This window comes from Aquila chrysaetos, chromosome 11 (genome assembly GCF_900496995.4).
Source record: "Aquila chrysaetos chrysaetos chromosome 11, bAquChr1.4, whole genome shotgun sequence".
Lineage (NCBI taxonomy): Eukaryota > Metazoa > Chordata > Aves > Accipitriformes > Accipitridae > Aquila > Aquila chrysaetos.
The window spans coordinates 9,938,249-9,959,901 of NC_044014.1; the positions used below are offsets into that span (position 1 = coordinate 9,938,249).

At 37.5% G+C, this 21,653-nt stretch overlaps 1 protein-coding gene and 1 long non-coding RNA gene across 5 annotated transcripts in view; one reads left to right on the top strand and one right to left on the bottom strand.

Moving 5' to 3' along the window:
* The window catches only part of CCDC186 (coiled-coil domain containing 186), a 39,774-nt gene that overhangs the window by 1,876 nt on the left and 16,245 nt on the right, over nt 1-21,653 (top strand). For all 4 annotated transcript variants that reach the window (XM_041127210.1, XM_041127211.1, XM_041127209.1 and 1 more), the window contains 4 exons: nt 13,418-14,111; nt 16,405-16,531; nt 18,944-19,072; nt 20,030-20,242. In XM_041127210.1, coding sequence (XP_040983144.1) covers nt 13,432-14,111; nt 16,405-16,531; nt 18,944-19,072; nt 20,030-20,242 — 1,149 coding nt within the window. In that variant the 5' untranslated portion in view covers nt 13,418-13,431. The remainder of the gene's footprint in view (nt 1-13,417; nt 14,112-16,404; nt 16,532-18,943; nt 19,073-20,029; nt 20,243-21,653) is intronic.
* Nucleotides 1,662-21,112, bottom strand: LOC115348127. The gene is made up of 3 exons (XR_003925749.1): nt 21,020-21,112; nt 9,840-9,843; nt 1,662-1,672 (listed from the first exon to the last, which is right to left on the bottom strand). It is a non-coding gene; the product is annotated as an uncharacterized LOC115348127 (long non-coding RNA).

Consider the following 21,653-nt stretch of genomic DNA (forward strand, 5'->3'; position numbering starts at 1 on the left):
GAACTTACTTTCCTGTTGCCAAAACCAAGAATTACCTGTAATGCTTTCCAATATTATCTCCAAGTTGTAGACCAAGACCTTGCTGCCTCAAATTGAGGAGGGGGGTGGGGTGGGAAAAATCTCATCAGAAACAAATCGGTGTCAGAAGAGAGAAGAAAAGCAGAGTTGAAGGCTTGATGCTAAAATTCTGAAAGGTTACAGTAGTGCTGTTTGTGGTATTTCATCGGTTGCTGAGTGGTGTAGGTGAGACTGGTTTTCTTTACTTAGAAGAGTAAGAGTTGATCTGTGCTGAAGACACGCTACTAACAGGAGATTACAAGTCTGTGCGTAAACCCTTAAGTATCCAAGTCTCATTTGAAGTTCACAGTAAAAGGATGCTCTTGCTAGTATATTGTTTTCCCCGAGACATGAGCTTCGAACCTTGGGAATAGTATGACTAACACTTTCAAGGTGTACCCCATGACTTGTGTTGCGGTGGGAACAAATCCAGTCCCTCTTGTTAAACCTTAACTGATGAACTTCATTTTGGAGTTGTGCTGTTACTTGACTCTGTATGTGGAGTTAATATGACCATAATATTAACTACTTAGATGAGATTGGTAGAAAACCTAGTGGTGCCTTGAAGGAATTCGTACAATATTGTTCAACTATCTAACTCGTGACATAAACAAAGAAAAGCAACGATAAAGTTTGAGTAAACCTTGTCTTCTAACATACTTGACTCGTTAAAAGAATTGATAGTAATGCTGAGCTTTGCACCTTGGCACTGTATGTAATCTGTGTTTCTATAAAGTCAGATTAAAAAAGAGAAAAATAATTGATATAAGTATTAAACTGTTAAAAGCAAGGAAATCCTGAGAGTCCCCACTGTGTATATGCACCATTCCATTCCCCTCCCTTCAAGCATGTGCATCAAAGCAGGTCTTTGTGTGAGCTGAATCAGGGAGCTGTGTCAAGTTATGCCTGGGCTGGAGGACTCTGTGTCCCGGTACACGGCCAGTTTTACCACTTGTACTGTGAGTCACAGTTGTCCTATCTGTATTGCAGTCGTCTAGCTTTTCTATGTAGATGGGACCATGTTATGTTGCATCTTCCTTCTCGGCAGTACTAGGTGATACCCCAATAATCTTTTCTCTAAATTAGAGCAGTATCTTGTATTTGGTCTTGGGCAAAAGTGAATTAATATTGGGAGAGCTAGTATAGGTGGGACTAAAGTGTGTTTCTTTTGTTTCCTGTATGTGTGATCTGTTAATACAGGAAGTCCGTCAGTGTATGAGACTTCATGGCCACCCTCTCTGTTTTGTATGGAATACAGGCAGTGGTGATCAACTTCATCTCTTCTTAAGCTGTTCTTTTTCTGACTTTTTCTTAGATGTTGTGATGCTTTTCATTCCAGTTCATCTCTTTTTATCATTTCATCACTTCTAAACTTAGGTGGCTTGCTGCTCTGATTACCTCTATGTGTGGAGATGTAACCAAACACATTTCAAACAGTCCTTCTGGCTTCATGTTTATACATCTCACGCTAGATTATGTAAAATACCTGGTTTTCTGGACCTTTCTATCTCAGTCCCTTTTGATTTAGTTGAAACCTTTGATTTGTCCCTCTACACAGCTGGTATACAGTAGAGCTGCTTTTTATATCTTTTCATGTAGAACAGAACTTTTTTAGCTGAATCCTCGTTTCTTTATAAACTTCAGTTGAAAATAGAATTATCTCTAGGATTTAAGTTTCCCTCTTTTGCAGTGTTATCTGGTGGCATAATGCGTAGTCTAGGAAAGCCATTTGTGATGGAGTTCTTATCTGTATTTTGCATGATATCTTTCATAAGTTGGGTATTAATTGGAAACAACAGGAAATTTTCTTTTGCTAGTCAATGTGGTGAGCAGTAGACACAATTTGAGGATATTTTGCTTTAGAAAAAGAAACATAAAACCTCACCCAACAAGTGAAGTAGAAAGGTGTGTTCAGTCTGTCCAGATTAGTTTAGGTGAAAGTATTATTAGGACTGCACTACAGCTAACTGCTAACACAAACTGTAAAATTTCTCTTGCATTTTATTTTTAGTCTTATTGTCATGTAAATTTTTTAGCAAGAGTTCTGGTGCAATGACAGGTTGGCACTGACTTGGAAAAGCATTTTAGTTTGCTCAAATAATGATTATTGTCTAGTAAAGATGTGAGAAGTTCTTGAAGCGATGCATCTTGGGTTTTACAATGAACAACACAACTATAAGAAGAAAAAAAAGTCATGCCCCAAAATCAGTTATTTCTTCAGCAGTCTTGTTGGACTGTCATTGTACATGTGAGAGCATGTAAGCTGTCCTGCAGCTTCATCTCTTACCTGAGTGTAATGGGTTGGAAATTAAACCTGAATTGAAATGAAGTGGCAGTTCCTGTGTTTTTTAACAGTTGTCTCATTGTTAATGGTTACTTTAATGTATCTGTCTTAGGATAATGTGTTTAAAGATAATAGAAAGTACTTATTATTTTATTGTGATTCATCTAAGATTGTTTCTAATAGAATATTTTGTAGCATGATATTTAAAGAAGAGGAGTAGTCCTTTGTGGAACAAACTGTTCAGACAAATAAATTATGGTCTTCCTAATAAACGCTATGGCATTTGTGAAGCTTTTTTTGCATGTAACTCCAAGTCTTTGCTGGTTGCTTCATACATGTGGGACTTGTCATGAAAACTCTAAAAATCATTATAATTCTCTTCAGTATTCTTCAGCCAGTAAATCCTAATTAACTCTTTGAAATAAAGTCCATCTCCAGTGTTAGACTGGATTATATTGCATTTCATGTTAACACTTGAATTTGCATTTGAAGACTGGCTAAATCACTTGTACTCTTTTTTTGTTGCCCAGGAACCTGCAAGAGGGAAGTGGGTCTGTAACTGAACTGTTCAAAAGGTGCTGATGTGCAGTTTTTGCTTCTCTTGGGGGGTATTCTGATGAACATCAGAACTTGCATCAAGAAAAGCCTTTTGACTGTTGAAACTTCAATCATATGGCATTTCATTTCATAGATGCATGAGTTGAAACATAAGGCAGTATAAAAAAATCTCTTTACCAGAGCCTTTAGTCTATACTGCAATGACTGGGGAAAGAGCCAACACATTATTGAAGTATAAATGATAAATGTGGTTTTGTTAAAGTTATGTATTTGTGTTTGCTTCATGCGCTTTAGTAGCTGCTTACATGAAGAGAGGTGCTTCTGAGTTGGGATTCTGCTTGAGTGTAATGAACCACTTGTAAAAATCAGTCTGTGGATTGGAATTTAATATTACATGTGCTTAACATGAGTGAATAAGAGGCAGAGTTAAGTTGATTATGCATTTGCATGTATACTATAGTGTCACATTACTCCTTTTTAAAATCACAGTTATTGTTGAATCACAATTTCCAAGGGAGGAGTGTGAACCTGCCATCTCAGGATAGATATAGGACACTGCTGATCTTCCTTTATATGAATTTTTGAAAATCATGTCAGAAAAAAGGCACATTTTGAAACGTACTGCTCAGTATTACTGAATTGAAAGTCAGTCCTCAGTTGCATGCGAAGTAAATGTTAGTTTCTGTCCTAGCAAAAAAAGCTGAAGTTTCAGCTCATGTCCAAGTTGTGTATTTGCTAAAGCAGGGGAGCTTCTAGTGCTCAGTGCTTTTACGGGTCAAGACATGGAACAGTGTAAGACATGTAATGGAAGTTTCATTTGTAGTTGAGTCTGGGAGAGCAGTGTATGTCCATAGGTGGTGTGTCTGGGCGTGTTGCTGAGAGCTTTAATTTGTAGTTGGAGGGCTGGAGTAATGGGAGAGTGTATTACAACGTGACTTGAGGTGTAAGTGTGAATCTTCAAAGTAACTGGAAAATGCATGTAATTTCCTCTTGGAAATTCACAAGACTGCATTTTAATTTACTATTGGGTGATACAGAAAAAAATTCAACGTTTTCTTCGGCAGCTATAATTCCATGGGGGTAATGCTTCTCACTTTTAAAAGAAGTCTGTCTTCCAGACTCCCCAATTCTAGATTTAGCTGTTAGTTTGGATTTTTTTTAGTGGCCTTTTTGTGTGTGTGTGTGTGTGTCTCTTGATTTTTTTTAATTATTATTTTTGTTATTGGATCAGCTTTGAAAGGTTGCACAACTTAGTTGATAGTATTTATATCTTCAGCCATAATGCATGTCAATGAACAGACCTCTTGATGTTTGATAGCTAGAGTAATGAAAGTAGGGGAAACAGTTTCTGGTATCTATTTAGACCAGCTAGTTTCAGGTGCCTCAGTGCTCACTGTTGTCTGGAGAATTGCAGGTGAACAAACAGGGCAGTCATCATGAAAGCATTACATTTCTAACTGGTTTAACTGAGGTATAGATTTTTTTGTTCATCTATCACCTGGGTTGTATACAGAGATAAAACCCACAACTTTCTAAATATGTAGACAAGCTGTACATCCGCTTTCTTAAATCCAGCTTTGCCAAAACTGGAATGATTTGTATGTGTCTGCATCTGGCACCTCCAGTATCAGAATGAAGCTATTCTTTCCTCACTTGCTCCCACAACATTGGGATCTGCTAGCAAAAAAAAAAAAAAAAAATCTGTGTAAAAAAAATAGATCAAATGAGCATTCTTTTGGTTGAATTGGAGAGGAGGACACTGAGGAGCAGAGGTGTTTGTAAGATAAGTTGGAATCTGGTACAGAGAACAGTAACACAGCACCTGAAATAGACAGCTGGTTATTTGAGTTATGTAGTGCTGCCCAAGTCTTCTGGTCTAGGACTAGGAAAAAGTAGTGATTTGCTTTCACTGGGCAGGTTGAGGGTGTTAAGAGTAAACCCCTTTTCTAGCTATCTTCATCAGAAGCCGGCCAAAGGGCAAGCAGTGTCACTTCTCCCAGTAACTGACAGGCAAGCTGCACACTAAACCTGAATTGCATAGTAAAGGAGATAAATGAAGTTTAATTTACTTTAGTTTGCTGTGAGTTCAGAAACCAGAACCAATATGGAAGGTTAGTGTGTACTACAGTGCATTTGAGGAGACTATTGCTTAAGGGTGTTTACTTAGATTATGATGAATTTCCAGTGGAGCTTATCTTGAGAAGATGTCATCTTGAAAAGCAAAATAAAGAGTAACAGCAGCAATTTTGTGAGTTATTGATCCAGTGCTGTTTGAGAAAGAATCAGGAAGTACAGATCTCAAATTACAATGTAAAGAGAATTGCTCTGAAGCAATTTCAAGGGGCTTCTTTTCTAGTTAGGTTTTTTTCATGTAAACATGTGGACTTTGCTTAGAGGTATGCAGTGTTTCCTTACCAAGTTTAGAGCACAGACTGCAGTGGCAATGCAACTATGAGTGCTGCGTGACATCCAAGTAAGAGTGGTAGGGAGTTCCAGGAACTCGGGCTGCTTGTGTTGGTATCACCAGATTCTTTTGTCACTTAGCTGCTTGCCTGGCCTGGTCATGGTACTTGGGTCCCTGCTGACTGTTGGGGTCATCTGCCCATGAGCCATGGAGTGCTTCATCACTCCTTTCCTTGTCCCCCACCTACTCTCTGGAATGCATCATATCTGTATTACAGCTTTGGGTCATTTTGAGACTTTGGTCTATTACTTAAAGGAAATTTGAGTACTGTGCTGTGACAGATATGAATTGGAAAGGGAAAGAGGATGGCTTTCTAAATTTAAATAGTACCTCTATTTAAAAATGAGCTTGTTTCAAGTCCTGTAAAACCTGTCTGGATGCTTTTTACATATCTGGAGAAGACCATGCATGGTCTTAGCTGATGATGTGAGAACTGTGTTTTCACTATTTTGTGGATTGCATGTATACTTGTTTGGAGAGTAGGTGATTCCCTCTTCATCAGTGACTCTGCTACAAGTTCTCACTTAGGAGCACAGCTATGAGTGAAGAACATCTACCCAAAGACGATGCAAAACCCGTTCTTGTTGAAAGGAACTGACACGATTGACTGCTACTGGCCATTATATTATGTAATGCATGGTTGAATATGCCTGGTGTCCAGTGAACTGCATTTACTGTATTAACGTCTTGTTACTACTCCCCTTTCAGAAGGTTTTGTGCCTCAGAGTCACTTAGCTCAATGCTCTTCACTTTCTTTCAAAATCCACCCTGGTTTGAACAAGTTTTTGTATATGCACATACCTGTGAAGCATTAGTCCCCCCTTGCCTTTTTTGCCCGTTTCTCTGCAGTATGTTTAAGCTTTGTAGCTTAAATATATATTTTTTTCTCTTATAGCAGTGATTTTTATTTCTCAGGACCTTGACAGTCAGTCTCTTTGCTTACAGAACAACCCCAGCCACACACTTCTGTCATTCTTTAATCTGTTTATTGTAAAAGAGCCCCATTGTGATAGTTACTAGGTGACAAGGCACACACTTTCTTTTTTTCCCTTGTTAGTGAATTCTAGGCAGCTATACCTCAGAAAATGCTTCCTATAGTTGTCATTTAGAGTGTTTAGATGTCATCTCACATTTATTTTGAAATTGGGTGAAACAAAGTAATTTCCTCCTTGACTATTTACATGAGTGTTGATAGCTTGGGTCAAGCTATTTTATGAAATTAAATGCTAGCATTAATAGTGCATCTGCTTAGGAAAGTCCTTTGTAGTCAGGGATTTAAAAGAATCATGTTTGTGTTCCATAAGAAGATTGAAAAGACAGGCAGTTTGAAATGGCATAATACTGAATTAAAATGTACCAGGTTCTCAGTGCATGCCTGTAATAACAGAATAGCAGGCTATAGCTGGGAAAGGATGTGTTCCTGATTAGATCTGTGCAGACAGTAGGAAGCATACAGGGAATTGCTTTCATCGTGAATTACCTTCTAGTGGCTGGGAATTAGCAGTACTGGAATTGGGGGTAAGATTTTCAACTGGTATAGTGGGTAACCTGATGGACAGCCAAGGGATGAGGGTGTCAACAGCCTCCTTAAAAACTAAAAGTGTATGTGTTTTTCAGCAGAGGAAGGAGGAGTATTGACTGTTAGAGAAACTGCTTTTCTCCATGCCAGTGAATGGACTCTGAAGTGAGAATTTACTCTTAAAGCATGTATGGAAAGGAACAACTTTGTTCCCCCCCCCCCCCCGTCTTCCATCTTTATTGCAGCATTTTCTTTCACTTTGTAGCGGGTAATGGGCAGAAAGAGGGGAAAGAAAAGAAGAGAGAGGGAGGGAGAAAGGGTTTAAATTTCGATGTTAAAATGATAGGCCTTAGCTGTCTGCTACTATGGAAAAGCACAGAGTTCTTACATTTTCAGACAGTGTTCTTCCAGTGAAGTTGAATAAAGGAGTTAGTGTGGTGATTCAGTGTAGGTATTGCTTGAAATATATTTTACTTGTAATCTTGTTTCTAGAGTTGTACCCGTAGAAGCTATCCATTCCTGGCTTGTGTTCTGACATCTGTGCATTTGATGTCATGTCTAACAGTATACTTGGAAGAGTGATGCTAAACCAAGAATAATTAAAATTACTTTGTTACTGCATGTGAAAATTAATTCTTATAACCTAATTTATCAGAATGTATGGTTGTATTAAAATCAGAATTTGAATTGAAGGAGCTTTTAAAATTAGTGGCGTGTATCTTCTAGCTGTTAATTGGCTTTTTATTTCTCCAGGTAATTGCTATGGTATTAGTGCAGGAACTGAATATTAATGTTTGATCACATACTTTCTTATACAGTTATTTTATGTAGTTTAATAAATCTTGGATTAATAAACAGTCAAATTAGCATTCAAACATGATATCAATGGCTCTTCTGGAAATTCTATTTTCATTTCACTGTAAAAATTGTATTATAAACAAGTACCTAATTGCCATAATTCTCATAGCAATGATGTACTACCATTATTAGAGTTTTTTATTCCAGAAATCCAACTGACATGATGCAGCATAGTACATACTCAACTTGCAAGAGTGAGACCAAATCTTACATAAGAAAAAGTTACTTGACTTGTCCACTTAGCAGATTGATTTAGTAGAGCAAGAACCTTTGTCCTAGATTCTGGTAGTTTGCAGAGCAGACTACCTGTTAAAATAGCTAAGTATTAAACATTATTTGACTTAATTTTTAAGTAATTTTAAACCTTAAGATGGATTACTTGCGGACAATAGAATGTAAATGGAAGTACCCAGATAAATCCTAGCAGCTTGTACATTTTATTCACCTGCAAGTTTTACCTTTTTTATATGCAATGATTCTTCAAGATGTTTTGTATGTTTGTAACTTCGTATCTATGAATGGGGCAAGGGCTGAACAAACACTTAGGATGACTGCTACTGAAGGTAGCTAGAAGAAACATTTTCTTCTTTTTTTTTTTTGGCATGTTACAGGACCATGTATCAAGGTTTTTGATGTTCTCCCTAGATACTCAGTACTTATGTTGTATCAGATACTTCACTGAAGAGCTTAAATGAATGATTGTCATATTTGTTCTTATTTTTGTCATTTGATTAGCAGTTAATAGAGGATGTTTCTGTTGTGTAACAAAGTAAGTGAATAAAAAAGATACTATTTCCTGAGTGTTTGCTTTCCCTTACTTAGCTGTGAGACGTTTCTGCCTTAAAAAGTTGGTATGCTGTCCACTCATTGTATCAGCAGGCTCTGCTCTCTGCTTTTGATTCCAGTCAGTTGTGCTATCAGCGATTTAGGAGATAAGCACATCTCAGTTATAGTAGCGTGAGAAATGGTTGCAACCCTTGCCTGTACTAGCCTTTAAGGTTGTCTGTCCTGTGGCTGCAGTTTAACTACTTCTCCAAGTACTAATGTAATATTTAAAACGGACTTAATATGTGCTGATGCAGATTTAAAATTTTTGAGTACCATGGGATGATGAGGAACAACTATGCATGCTCCTTGCTTCTTTGAAGAATGCATCTATGATGAGAAAAACAGTGTCTGGGTTTTTTTTTTTAAAAAAAAAAAAGCAAAGTTTTGTTTTTGAAGGGTAAAACTTGTCTATATTCTGATGTATATATGCAGAGAGGTGTTTTGTTTGCTTGTGCAAACTGGGCCTGTGGGCCCATTATTGCTGTAAAGGAAGCTTGGCTGAGCTGTGTTCCTGTTGCTCATTCTCTGCTACCCACATCACCAGGTTTTGAATTGATGCGTTTCCACTTGCATTGCTTTGTATTACTGCGTTGTGGGGAAACACAGATGGCTGTCTCCTTAGCTTTACAATAGGGGCAGGAATACAGGGAAGGTGTGTTAGAGTGTCAAATTAATTGTGAGCTGTAAAACAGAGGAGGAGGAGGACTGGTCAAACCAGTTGTGCGAGTGCTAAGAGTCCTGTCACAGCAGCAAAAAGTGTTACAAGTCAGTGACAGAAAGCTTTTCACGTGCGACACTAAATGTGTGGCAGTTTCACAAGATGGCTTGTTATTCAAGGTATGCAGGCAGGCAAGCTTGGGCTGGGCTAATCTCAAAATGGTACTTTGAGAAGTTCCTACCCTGGGCATTTTTAAGTTGACTTGGTAGTGATTGCATTCTCCTGTGGCATAGGCAGCAGAAGGGACATACACTGTGAGGGTAAGACAAGCATCACATGGAAGGGACTGAGGAGCAAGACACTTTTGCCATACTGTTCAGATGATGATCAACCCTGAGGAAGGAGCAGAGCAATTCGTTGAAGGTAGAAGCTTATCAAAACAGTGCAAGAAGGTCGGCCAGTGCTCACCTGGCACTTTACTATCACTCAAGATGCTGTATGCTGATCTACCATGATTTGCTTATCTGACGCATTAACAAGGTTGATCTGCTCGAGTCAGGATTTGCCTTTTATGATTGCTTTTGACGCTTTCTGAAGAAATCATAAAAGACACTAAGCTGTTTTGTTTTTCTAGTGCAGTATTTTGTAAGAGAGTGATATTATAACCTTATTAATTACCTGATTTTAGGAGAGTCAGTTACAAGGATGGGTAAGATAATAGAAAACGGATACAAAACCTGGAAAGACATGGAGCTGCTATCAAATGTGTACCTGGTGTCCGGGTATTATCTGGGACTTGCTGTATTTGTATGTTTGATGTGGAACAGTCATGTACTGGCAATGTTTATTGTTTCAAGGTATTTTCACACAAAACCTTTTGCTTACAAAGCAGTAGCCTTTTATTTAGTTTTCTGTCTCTGGTCTTATAAAGGAGGTATATGCTATATTCAGTTGCCTGAGGTAGGCACAACAAACTTTGGGTATTCAAGAGACATTTGAATATCAAGATGAACTTGCATTGACAGTTGTTCCACATGATTTCTTTGGATATTTCTGACATGAAGATAAATTGTGATCCTATGATGAATTGTTACGTTTTATTTCTGTTTAAAAGTTAGTATTTAGAACACAAGTACTATCCAGTGGCAGTAGGGAAAAAAAATCTCGGGTTGTGAACAGATTGAGATAGATTTGGGCAGATAGAGCTAAAATCCAGTGTATTGGAATTGGAAAGGCTGTGAACATTCTTAATGTGGTAAATTATATTCTGGGTACCACTGGAAATTAGAGTAGGTCTGCAGGGAACACTGAATCATCATAATTTACTTTTCATGCTTTAACTGATTTGTATAGTCACTATTCAAATTCCCTATGCATTTGATACAAAACCTACGCTTTATTTATGATTGATATTAAGTGTAAGATATCATGGATACCGAGTTGGTGGCATTTTATTGCTCTGTGACTAATCGAGTTATGCAAATAATTCTGTTTCTGCTTCCACATATATTAATCTTTCTCTCTAATACCAATTCACAGTATTATTTACAGAAGAAAGTAACACAATAAGATGAAAACAGTATTCTTCCCAAATGTACTGTCTTAACTGGGCTGTGTTTTTTCACCAGTTGCTTTCGTATGAAGAGAAATACCATCCAGTTTGCTGACTGGACTGGAGATTTTAGGTATATTAACTAAAATGAATGTTCACATATCTGATTTTACCACTTCTTTTCTTGTGGCAGTGGTGAACTGCAGCACCTGGGCAGCGATGAGCAGCTTTGAGGCAGTAATACATCAAACAATAGCACATTTTGGGGGTTTTATAACGCTTTAGAAAGGACTTTAGAAAAGGCTTAAAATGAGCCAAAAACCCCCTCTGATCATTCCAGAGAAAGTGGTAGCAAGAAGTTAGACTAGAGTAACTGCTATAGAAAAAAATTGTACCTCAGCTTTATACTAATACAGTCTCTTTCTACAGCTGAGTGTGTGGATTATAAACTACCTGTAACAAGAGGGAACAGATACTAAAAGGTGAATTTCTCTTGCCTTTTAACTGAATCATTTGCAAATTATCTTATGGTTAGTGACTGCGTTAGATGCACCAGTCTCAAAACACTGTCTTTTTTTAACAGCTTTTTAATGAAGTAGGTACTACTAGTGCGTTCTGCTACCATCAAACTGAATGGGTTTTCATGCAGTTATGGTCATTCTCTTTGCTTGCAGATTGAGATTGTCAGTAGGGGTTCTTTCTTTTATTTGTTTTATTTTAGAATAACAGTAGTACATTGTGAACTTTCATTACTAGCAGAAGTTATCAAAAAGTGGATAGGTACCAAAAGAGCAATTGTTTTGGCTGCACAAACCAAGATGGATTTGTTGGCTCCAGTGTTGACCTAAGCATAAATCCTTTGAAGGAAGGGGGAGTCAGGGATTTTATTAGTATCAGAGGAGATCTGTTTGTAAAAAGGGGAGTCATTGTAAATGTTTCACATTGTATATAAATTCATAATGTTTACCGTCTCTCTTTTCATTTGTAGCTTTCCTTACCATTTGCTTTCTGGTTCCTATTGATTTGTACTGGTTTAGGGGCTGTAGCATTGAGGTTTTTTTGCTTTGAAACCAAAAAGAAAAAGTGGTTGCTTGTTACTTAAACATGTGTAATTGTCATTTGATGATTTGTGACTGTTGTCTAGTCGTGATATGTTTCCTTTCATACTTTCAGCCTTATGCTCAGTTTTCCTTATGCCTTCCTCTTGTTGATTAACTGGCAGTTGTAGCCCAACTTTTGGTTTCAGGTACTAGTGGTAGGTTGGTTGTTTAATGGTGTTTCCTGGCAGAAACAGCTGGGCTGAGGCTGCTGCTTTTTTTCCTTATCTGTTTTTTTAGACCTAATAGTGAAAGGTGATAGTGGTAGCAATTAGTCACAGACCTAATAGGATTCATGTATCCCTCTGTTTTAACAATGTAAGCCTCAGTACTAAGTGTTGGTTAATAAGGCAGGACTCTGGAGGAGTGGAGCCAAGCAGCACAAAGGGTTTCCTTTCAGAGTGAGTCAAAGTGCAGGGCCTGCAGCGTGTAGCTGAATGACTCGGTCTGTTGTGACTGTGTAAGAGACTGCTAAACAAATGAGAAAGCAAGTATGAAAACAAGCTTGATGTTGCAAGATGGCAGTGTTACTGCTTCCTTTGATATAATTGTTGGAATAGCAGAGTGGAATTTATAAATGAAAAAATACCCTAGTTTTTAAATAGTCTAACTTGTCCAGTATCGGGGGATAGGGTTGCATCTAAAATTTGACTGCTGTAATGATTTCCTGCTAACGGAAATGATATAAGGGCTTCTTGTGCTTGCTAAGAATGCCAGCAGTCTTTCCAGACACCTGATCACCTGGGATTCCTGAAAAAGAAGATATAGCATTATACTCAGGCTCTTCCATAAGTGTTCTGGCTCTTTGGATCTCAATATGGTGTCCTTCTAGTAGAACACTTTCTACATAGCTTTTCGACTCCTCAAAGGTTTGCTCTGCAAGCTACTTTTTGAGAGCACAAATGTGCTGCAGACCATCTGTGCTCTTACAGCAAGGGATTTTGGCTGCTTGAAAGCAGATGGGAAAAGAGACTCTCACCCCCATCCTCCCCCAGCCCCTTCCTTTAGGTTGCTGGGTACAGATACATTTTGCTGTATGGGTGGTGAATGAGGACATGATGGTAAGGAAGTTGAATATTCTGGCTGGATGAGGGAGTCAGCCTATGTTGTAAAAATTAGTAAGTCAAGATGTTGCTTTCAAATCATGTATAGGAAAATGAAAGCTGTAAGGCTCTAGATTCTTTGTTGTTGTTGTTTTTATTTTATGTCTGAAGTGTTTTTCAGAGGTGACTACTTGGAATTTTTGTGGATTTAAATGATAGAGTCATTAATTCTAAAAAGCTCTGCTTTTTTTTTTTATTGTCTTGGCATTTACTACCCCACTACTTCCTGTTTGCCATCCTTGATTTCTCACCTTCTTTTAGAAGAACTTGTATTGAAGCGTTTACTTAAAGTCAGGCTGGAAGATCAACAACTTCAGACACTTACATATCTAAATACTTTTGCCCTTTGAATTTTAATTTCCAGTAGCCTTTCTTCCCCTCTCTGTCTCTTTTCATTTTGATTTTGAATATATGTTGTGTAATGTGATTCTACTTCTAGAGTTCCAAAGGAAAATGATGGAGAGATATTTACCAGAAATGCAAAGCACGGTGGAGCCAGTCAATGTGTCAGATGATGCCTCTTCCAGGTCCCCAGATAATAAGAAGTCTGATAAAACATCTGGAATGAAGGACTGCTCAAGCATCAGTTATACTGGACATGATGCTGGTGTCTTGGAAAGGGAATCAAGGTTGTTGCCCTCAGACCAGGATTCAACAGCTATTGGTGTAAGCAGCAATGGGGACCTGGCAGAAAGACAGGAGCAGCCGTGTGGAGGGGCAGACTGCTATGCCAATACCTGCTCTGAAAGAAAAGTAGAAGGCTCCACAAAACCAGAACATTTATCTAGTGAAGAATTTGAGCAACAAGATCCAAAAACTAATCAGACAGAACAGTCATTAATGGAAATATTACAGGACCTAAGGGAGCAGTCTGACTTTGTGAAAAAATCGAGTGATAAAATCTATTCAGAAAGCCCTTACGACACAGACTGCACAAAGAAGCTTATTTCCACAATACATCAGACTTCCTCACAGGAGGATTTGCTAAAGGAAATAGAGTCTGAACTCTTATCTACAGATTTTTCAAAGGAACGAAAATTCCCAAATGGTGTGCGGAAGGGTGAACATGCCTTGGCTGTGTTTGAAAAATGTGTGCAAGATAAATACGTGGAGCAAGAACAAACTATAAAAAAGTGAGTATTTGAGTATGCTCATCACAATTGGAGGTGTGTACTGAACAATTTGGTTGTGTGTTGTGTACAACTGCATACAACATTTTGGTATAAACAAGTAGTCTCTTGTGAGTTGTTATAAGGACAGTTAATAAGCTTTTTAAATTATGTTCTTTAAGTGAGGAATTATTTTTACTTGTGGTATGTACTTCTAAATAAAAATGTGTCCTTGGATCTCTGGATTCTTGTGGAATTTGGCAGCAACTGAATAGCTAACTGTTCAGTTGAATAGCCTGCCAATGTCTAGAATTACTTAAATACTGTAAAAGTAACGGTGGTATAAAAATAGTCCAGGATTCATTCAGTCCATATATGTCTTTGGAGAAATGAGTCTTTGTAATTACTAACTCCTGCAATGTGCATTTTATTTATGAATTTGAAATTGCTTGTTTCTTTTTCAAGTAGTATTCAGTCTCCTGTCATAATCCAGCACAGTTGTTAATCAGTTGAGAGCTATTCTTTGACTTGGAAATGTCATATATAGATAAACTACTGTCTTACCACATTTTATAGGAGGGCATTTGAAATGCATGGCTTATAAACTTTGCTATGATAAACTGGGCTTAATAGTTCTGCCAGGCAGTGTGCTACATGAAGAATATTTATATTCATCAAAAGCCAGTTCATTGCTTGATTTCTTGATACCCTACTTGGCATTTCATATTCTGTTACCCCTTTAGAAATGTTTTTTGCTAACAAAACGTAGCCTCTAACTTCAAATTTATTCCTGCTTGCAGGGCTGGAAATGAGTGTCCTACTCTTCATATAAGGCACTCTGATACCATGGTATGGGAGGACATCAAAGGGAGGGAAACCAGGCAGAGGGAGAAGAGATGCCCAAAAAGCAGAGGAGGGAAAGTATTCTCTTGCATCTCACCAGTTAACCTCTGACAGAAATCATAAATGTGAGAAAAGTCAGTTGATGACAGGAAAGCTTGGGAATGCATAGTTAAGACATTCATTAATGACGGAGGAGGAGTGGGAATCTGAAGTGGTGGGTGTGTAGATGGTTGTCATTCCAGGAGATCATAAGTTAACGAGATATTTGTGTTTTACTCGTTTACGGTAAACTGAAAGGCAAGTCACTGTTTTTGGCTATGGACCAATTACTTTCTAAGAGACAAATGTTTATATAAATAGATATATGTATATATTATGTATACATACAGGAGTTTTTTTTATATAAATATGTCTTTGGTATCTTTTTTTGACAGCTGCTATCCCAGCTGCACCCTTTTGATTCTTGGGGACTCACCTCAAGTGTAAAACTACTGTGGAACATGTTACGTTTGCTCCAAAGGGCATTCTGGGTTGGGTTGATTTTGTCCCTTAGTTTACGATCAGCAGAATTGCTTGTAACATGGCTCTGGAAATAGCCCAGTTGTCTCCTGTGATCAGATCTAAGATCTACAGGTGAGCATCAATTGTGTGAATGAAGAATTTGTAATCCTGGAATATTCATTAATGGATTGAAAACCAGAAGTGCTAAGCTCTCCTTCACTGATGGTCTTGAATTCCTTGTAATTTAGGAGACTAGTTTGTTTAGAGAGGGTTTTTTTCAAAGGAAAGGAGCTAAAGATGAAAGTAAAGGGATATTTAAATATCTTGTTCAGGTAAATGCATGCCTCCCATAAATTCATGCAATTAGTGGCCTAAAATATCCACCGTCTAACTGTATCTTCAAACATTTAAATACATTTGAGACTCTTGTTTATTCACCAATTCTGACAGTGTAACTTCTGAGTTTTATGTGTAACTAGCTTCTGTTGCTGTGCTAGGAGGTCAGACTAAATACATGTCAGCTTCAACTCAGGCTGCAAACAGCTGAGCTGCAAAGGAACAAACTATTGCTAAAAAATTGAACCTTACAAGGAGTATAAGCATGGACACTATTGTAGTTACATACCTACTTAGGACTTAAAAAATCAGGGTTCCATTTCTTACCAGGTTGTGAACTTCAAAGGCTACTCTGAGCAATCCATGAAATGAATACAGTATCTGTGTTTTCAGACATTTGACTGGCAGAGCTATCTGACCGGAAGTTACTGTCTTACAAGTACCTTAAAATTATTAACATTTACAGTTCTGTAGTTCCGTAGAGGTACCAAGTGTCTCATGTCACCATGGGCCGTAACAACCCCAAAGTGCTGGAAACAAGCAATTTCCTCACAAGAAAGATGCTGCTTGCTGGTTTGGAGTTAAGTTTCACATGTACAACATAATTCTTGTTTTTAATTTCTTTTTGTTTTTACAGATTGATTAAAGAAAATAAAAAACATCAGGAACTGATTTTGGAAATTTGCTCAGAAAAGGACAATTTAAAAGATGAATTGAAAAAACGAACAGAAACAGAAAAGCAGCACCTCAACATTATTAAACAGGTACAGATAACAAAACAGAAATGCTGGTTAGTATCTCACCTGTATACAATGTCACTATTGCCACTGTTTAACAAGACATCCTTGGTAGCATAAAGGAGAAGGAAGGAATACCTGTGTTTATTATCCTAAGCTTTTTAAGAGGATACATCTGCTCTTCCATTCCAAGAAATATTCATTGGCTAAAAGCATTTAGTGTCTTTGGATAAACTGACTTTCTAGATTCACATCACTTAAGTGTTCTGTATCTGGAACAAGTGAAGAGAGTTCCTGTTTCGTGGGTTGCCCTGGTAGGTGAGTTTTGTGTACTTTGGCTTCCTGCTGGAGACAGTGCGTGTTGAAGACCTCTTAGACCTTTTTACAAAAAATGACATATTCAGTCTTTTATCCTGATAGGATGATTTATTTCTCTTACACAGTCATAAAGGAGATCTTTTTAATTTGTCATCTTCTGTTAACTGCTGTGTCTGCTAACAGAAGTGGATGGGGGTGTAGTTACAGTTGTTAAATATTAACAAAATGTGGAATGTGTATAGAGTGTGGAGCATATTAACTGTGGTCTTGCACATTATTTTGATATTATTGGTTACTATATACAGGCATTTCCTCAGTGAATTGTTAGAACCATGACAGGCCAAAGAGAAGCATAAGAATGTGCATTGGTGTAGGCTGGTTTTACTGTGGGAAGAAAAGGTATGGCATCAGGTGTCACTGCTTGTCTGTTACAAAGTTATCTGCTAATGTTCCAACAGTTGGTTGGTCAGGTTTATAAACTCATTACAGATTACAGCTTAGAAATCTGGCAAGAGATAGCATTTAAAATACTAATTTCTGTTTGTCAAAGTACTGGTGATACTACCCTCGTTGTCCGGTTTCTTTGTTAATGTCTGCATCACACAGAAATCTGTTCTCAAAGCAGTGTGTCAGGCTTGTAGTGTTCCAGAGGAATGTATTCACATATGTAGAAGCTTAGTCTGTCTTTGGTTAATTTCAAAGAATCTTTGAAAATCCATGATGTGATTGAAAATGGAATTGAAAAGTCTTATTTTTAAGCTACAAATTGGAATTGCATATGCCTGAATAAATCGGTATGAATAGCTGACTTGTTCTTTCTTGTCTGTATTTCCATGATAGCACTGTATGATTTCGTGAAACTATATCATGCAGCAGTTGCTTTATCCCATTCTGAAAACAAATATTTGTGAAGGAGTTTGTTTTGGTTTCTGGTCAGATAAGTAGAATCTGTGATTACATGCTTGCAAGTGATTTTAGAAAATACTGGTTTTCAGTGTTATACTTTTATATTGTAGTTGAATAGCACCTGGAGTTGTAAGATACACTGCAGTGAAACACTTGAGTTTTTTCATTTGTGATGCGAGTGTTTTATTGTTACGATTTCTGAATTAGTGTTTTCTGGTAGCTTTCAAGTAAATGAAAGCTTGGCTGCAGTCACAACTGTAAGCAAACCATATGTGCATGCTTGTATGTGTAAAACTTTTTTTGCTTATGAGCAATGATTCATTTGCAAAGCTGAACAGGGTATGATCAATTCATTTGTGGTAACAGAAGCATTTTAGGTTGTTCTTGCCTTTTATGTAGCAGTTTGGAATTGCACAAAGATGTAAGATAAGGACCCTGAGACCTTGTGTACTTTTTTTATACCCCACCCGTGCCCCCCCAAACCAAACAAAAAAAACCTAACCTTGGTGAATTGGCTTTCCCCTGGAACAAGAGGATAGTCGTTAAGGCACAATTTGAACAACCTTTGGGCAGCATTACAGCTTATGTAGCCACCACTTGATCTTGCACTAGTGCTGCTGCTTCTTGTACTGGACTTGCATGGCTGTGAAGTGAATATGCACTGGGAAGTGTTCCAGTTGAACGTTGGTAATTACTCTTCAGCTGGATCAGGTCTCCGACTTCGTTCACTAGGTGGCTAAAAAAAGTGCCAGGATAATGGCTAAGGTCCTCTTTATTTGCCGTGTTATTTTTCAATGAATTAATTCCTAGTCCAGTTCCATATGGATGCATGATTGCTTTGCTGGCATGGTGGAGGATATGGCACAGGGATAGCAACAAAAGGGTGGAAGGTAAAGCAACTTCAGATAGCAGCCAGTTCTGCTCTGGCATCTCAGCATTTGCTGTCAATCTAATTTTTTGTGTAGTAAATTGCTATGCCTCATGTTTACTTGGTTTGATGCATCTTTAGTGTCACTGAAGATGAGAATTGATATATTTCATGCTTGTGCTGTAATGCAAAGCTAGATCTTGATATGGATAGTTGCAGCTTGAGAAGTGTAAAATACAGGTAGATATCTGTTGAAGCATCTAATTTTGTGTGAAATGTTCCTGCCTGTACAAGACATGATCAAAGTCTTATTTTCCCTATAATTATTTCATAATGTTGTCTTTTAGCTGGAAGCAAGAATGGAAGAGCTTAATAAAGAAGTGAAAGTCAGTAAAGACAAACTTTTAACTCAAGATGCAGCAGCCAAAAATGCTATTCAGCAGTTGCATAAAGAGATGGCCCTTCGAATGGAACAGGTAATAGAGAAAACTATTATTGAACATCTTATGAACAAACTTGGTTCTTGTAGGAAATGTAGCTTCAGTTGTTAGATCACTAGGTAAGGCAAAAATTTCCAAAATTGGAACTACTAGCATGGAGTAGCATTTTTGATAACTGGCATACCTGAATTTATAAATAGCTGTTAACATTCTAGAGTGCCTGATAACTCTTTCTAATGTGTATGTTTATATGTATGGGATTCAGCCCTCAAGGAAATCTCATTTTCCTTGCCTGTAAGCTGATCTTGATTCAAAAGGCGGTAAAAAGCTGGCAGTGGTTTTTTTTCAGGCAGGCTATCACAAAATTAATATTTTTCTCAACTCCAGCACAAAGCTCTTATTTTGTCTCATGTATTACTGAGAACTGAGATGATTTTTTTTTTTCCTTAGTATCATATTATGCCAAGTATTTTCTCTGTTGTTTAAACTCTAAAGCTCAGTGTCTGATTCTTTCTTTTATTTGAGGCTGAATTTGTTAGTGCTGAGGCAGGGGGAATCTGTAAAAATAAGCCACTGAAAATAAGCCATCTGAAAAATAAGCCACTGGATAATGATTGTGCAGTTGGCATGTGGATGAGGGAAGACAGAGGACTGGTACTGGGTATTTGCAAAATTATTTTGTTACTAAAACTTAGCAAATACACTTCTTTCCTTCTGAAACAACAAATTATATCCCAAATTACTAATGTATTGATAACTCATTTGAGATGTTTAGCTATGAAACTGCAACTGCTTAGATATATATTTACTGTTAAAAGTATGAGTAATTCTAGTACTTAAGTGGGATCTAACCATTAGTCTTTGCAAAACTGGAGCTTTTGAGTCCTACTGTGTTATGCTACTATACTGCACTACTGAAAATATCCAGTAGTGTCTTATAAAAGCTAATTATGAAATACAAGATTGATTCATTCTATTTTAATATTTTTCAAGGCAAACAAGAAATGTGAAGAAGCACGCCATGAAAAGGAAACAATGGTGATGAAATACGTCCGAGGGGAGAAGGAGTCGCTTGACCTCCGAAAGGAAAAGGAGATACTTGAGAGAAGAGTGAGAGATGCAAACAAAGAAATAGAAAAACATACTAATAAAATCAAACAACTTTCCCAGGAAAAAGGAAGATTGCACCAGCTCTATGAAACTAAGGTGCTCTAAGTATTGCTGTATGGCTTGAGTGAATGATTAAAAGCACTATCAGAACAACCTTATCACTTGTTTGCTATTGTACTTGGGGAAAGAAACCTGTTTTCATTTGGGTTTGCTATATAGCTGTGAAAACCCCTTTCCTTCAAGGGAAGGGGAAGGAGTTACTGAGTTCTCATTGTCATCTTTTTGAAGTTCCTTTTAATATTTCCCTGAATATTAGTTTGTGGAACATTAGGGTTTTTTTTTGACAAAATTGAAAAGACTGCTTGTTGTAGAGCCTGGATTTTGAGGGAATTTCTAGCTTGTTTGGATTTTTTTTTTTTAAAGGCTGTAGGGTTTTTTTGCTATTTTTCTGTTTTCGCTCTGTATTTTCTCTTTTGTACTACTAAAAATTAGTAAGAAAGCAATAGAATTTTTCAGGCCCAATTCCAAAAGTTAGCCATTCTTTTTTAGAAGCCAGTAAGAAATTCCCACCAGCCTCTTCCAGGTCTTTTGTATAGTGCTTCATAGCTGTGCTTCACAATTTTATTTCATGTGAAAGATCCAAAAATTGATAAATAGGGTTCAAACTTTGATTTGGGCCTCTTCTGAGCGATTGTACTATGCACAGAAGGATCAGAAAAATACACCTTAATAGAAGTCCTAAAAATTACGCTTCTGAAACAAAAAATCACCTCAGTGTCCTCTCTCCCATGAACGGGAAGTGGCAGCTTGACTTGAGGTTTCCTAAACAAAACTTAACATACTATCTATCTTCATAACTCCTGAGGATTACACTAGAGCCTTACAGGAATTGTGCTGCTTTAAACTTTTTTGGTAAGATGAGCCTATTACTTCAGAAACACAGTTTGGAAATTTGGCTTAATGCAGTGGTCTGTGGGTACTGGTATAGAACGTTTTGCCAGCAATCTGCTTCTGTTAACATCCTTTCTTGGGACGGGTTAGTGATTTGACTTGCATACATTTCGCTGTCAGTGCTCACACTAGTCTGCACCTGTATAGCTGGTAATACCGACCCATTGGTGTCAATTTTTTTCTGTAGCGTTATATAATATACGACCATACCACTTTGCACCTGTGTTTCCTCATCCTTTTGCCAAAAAAGAAGAGAAAGAGGACTGTGCAGCTTACCCAGGAGATACTTATTTTAGATCAGAACTCTAGACTGTGCTTTGTCTTTTAAGAGATATGTAATGTTAATGTATACTAAGAGTAATGCAGCCTTACCTTGCTATTCAAACCAGAACAGTAATGGGTTTTTTTTTTTTCACTGGATTATGGGCTAAAGCATTATCAAGCACTCTCAAGTATGTGTATGCTTTTGCAAAATTCAGGCATTAAGGAAAAAAAAACAAACCCCTGCATGTGACACTTGAGCAGGAGTCTTGTAGAAGCACTGGATGATTTAATC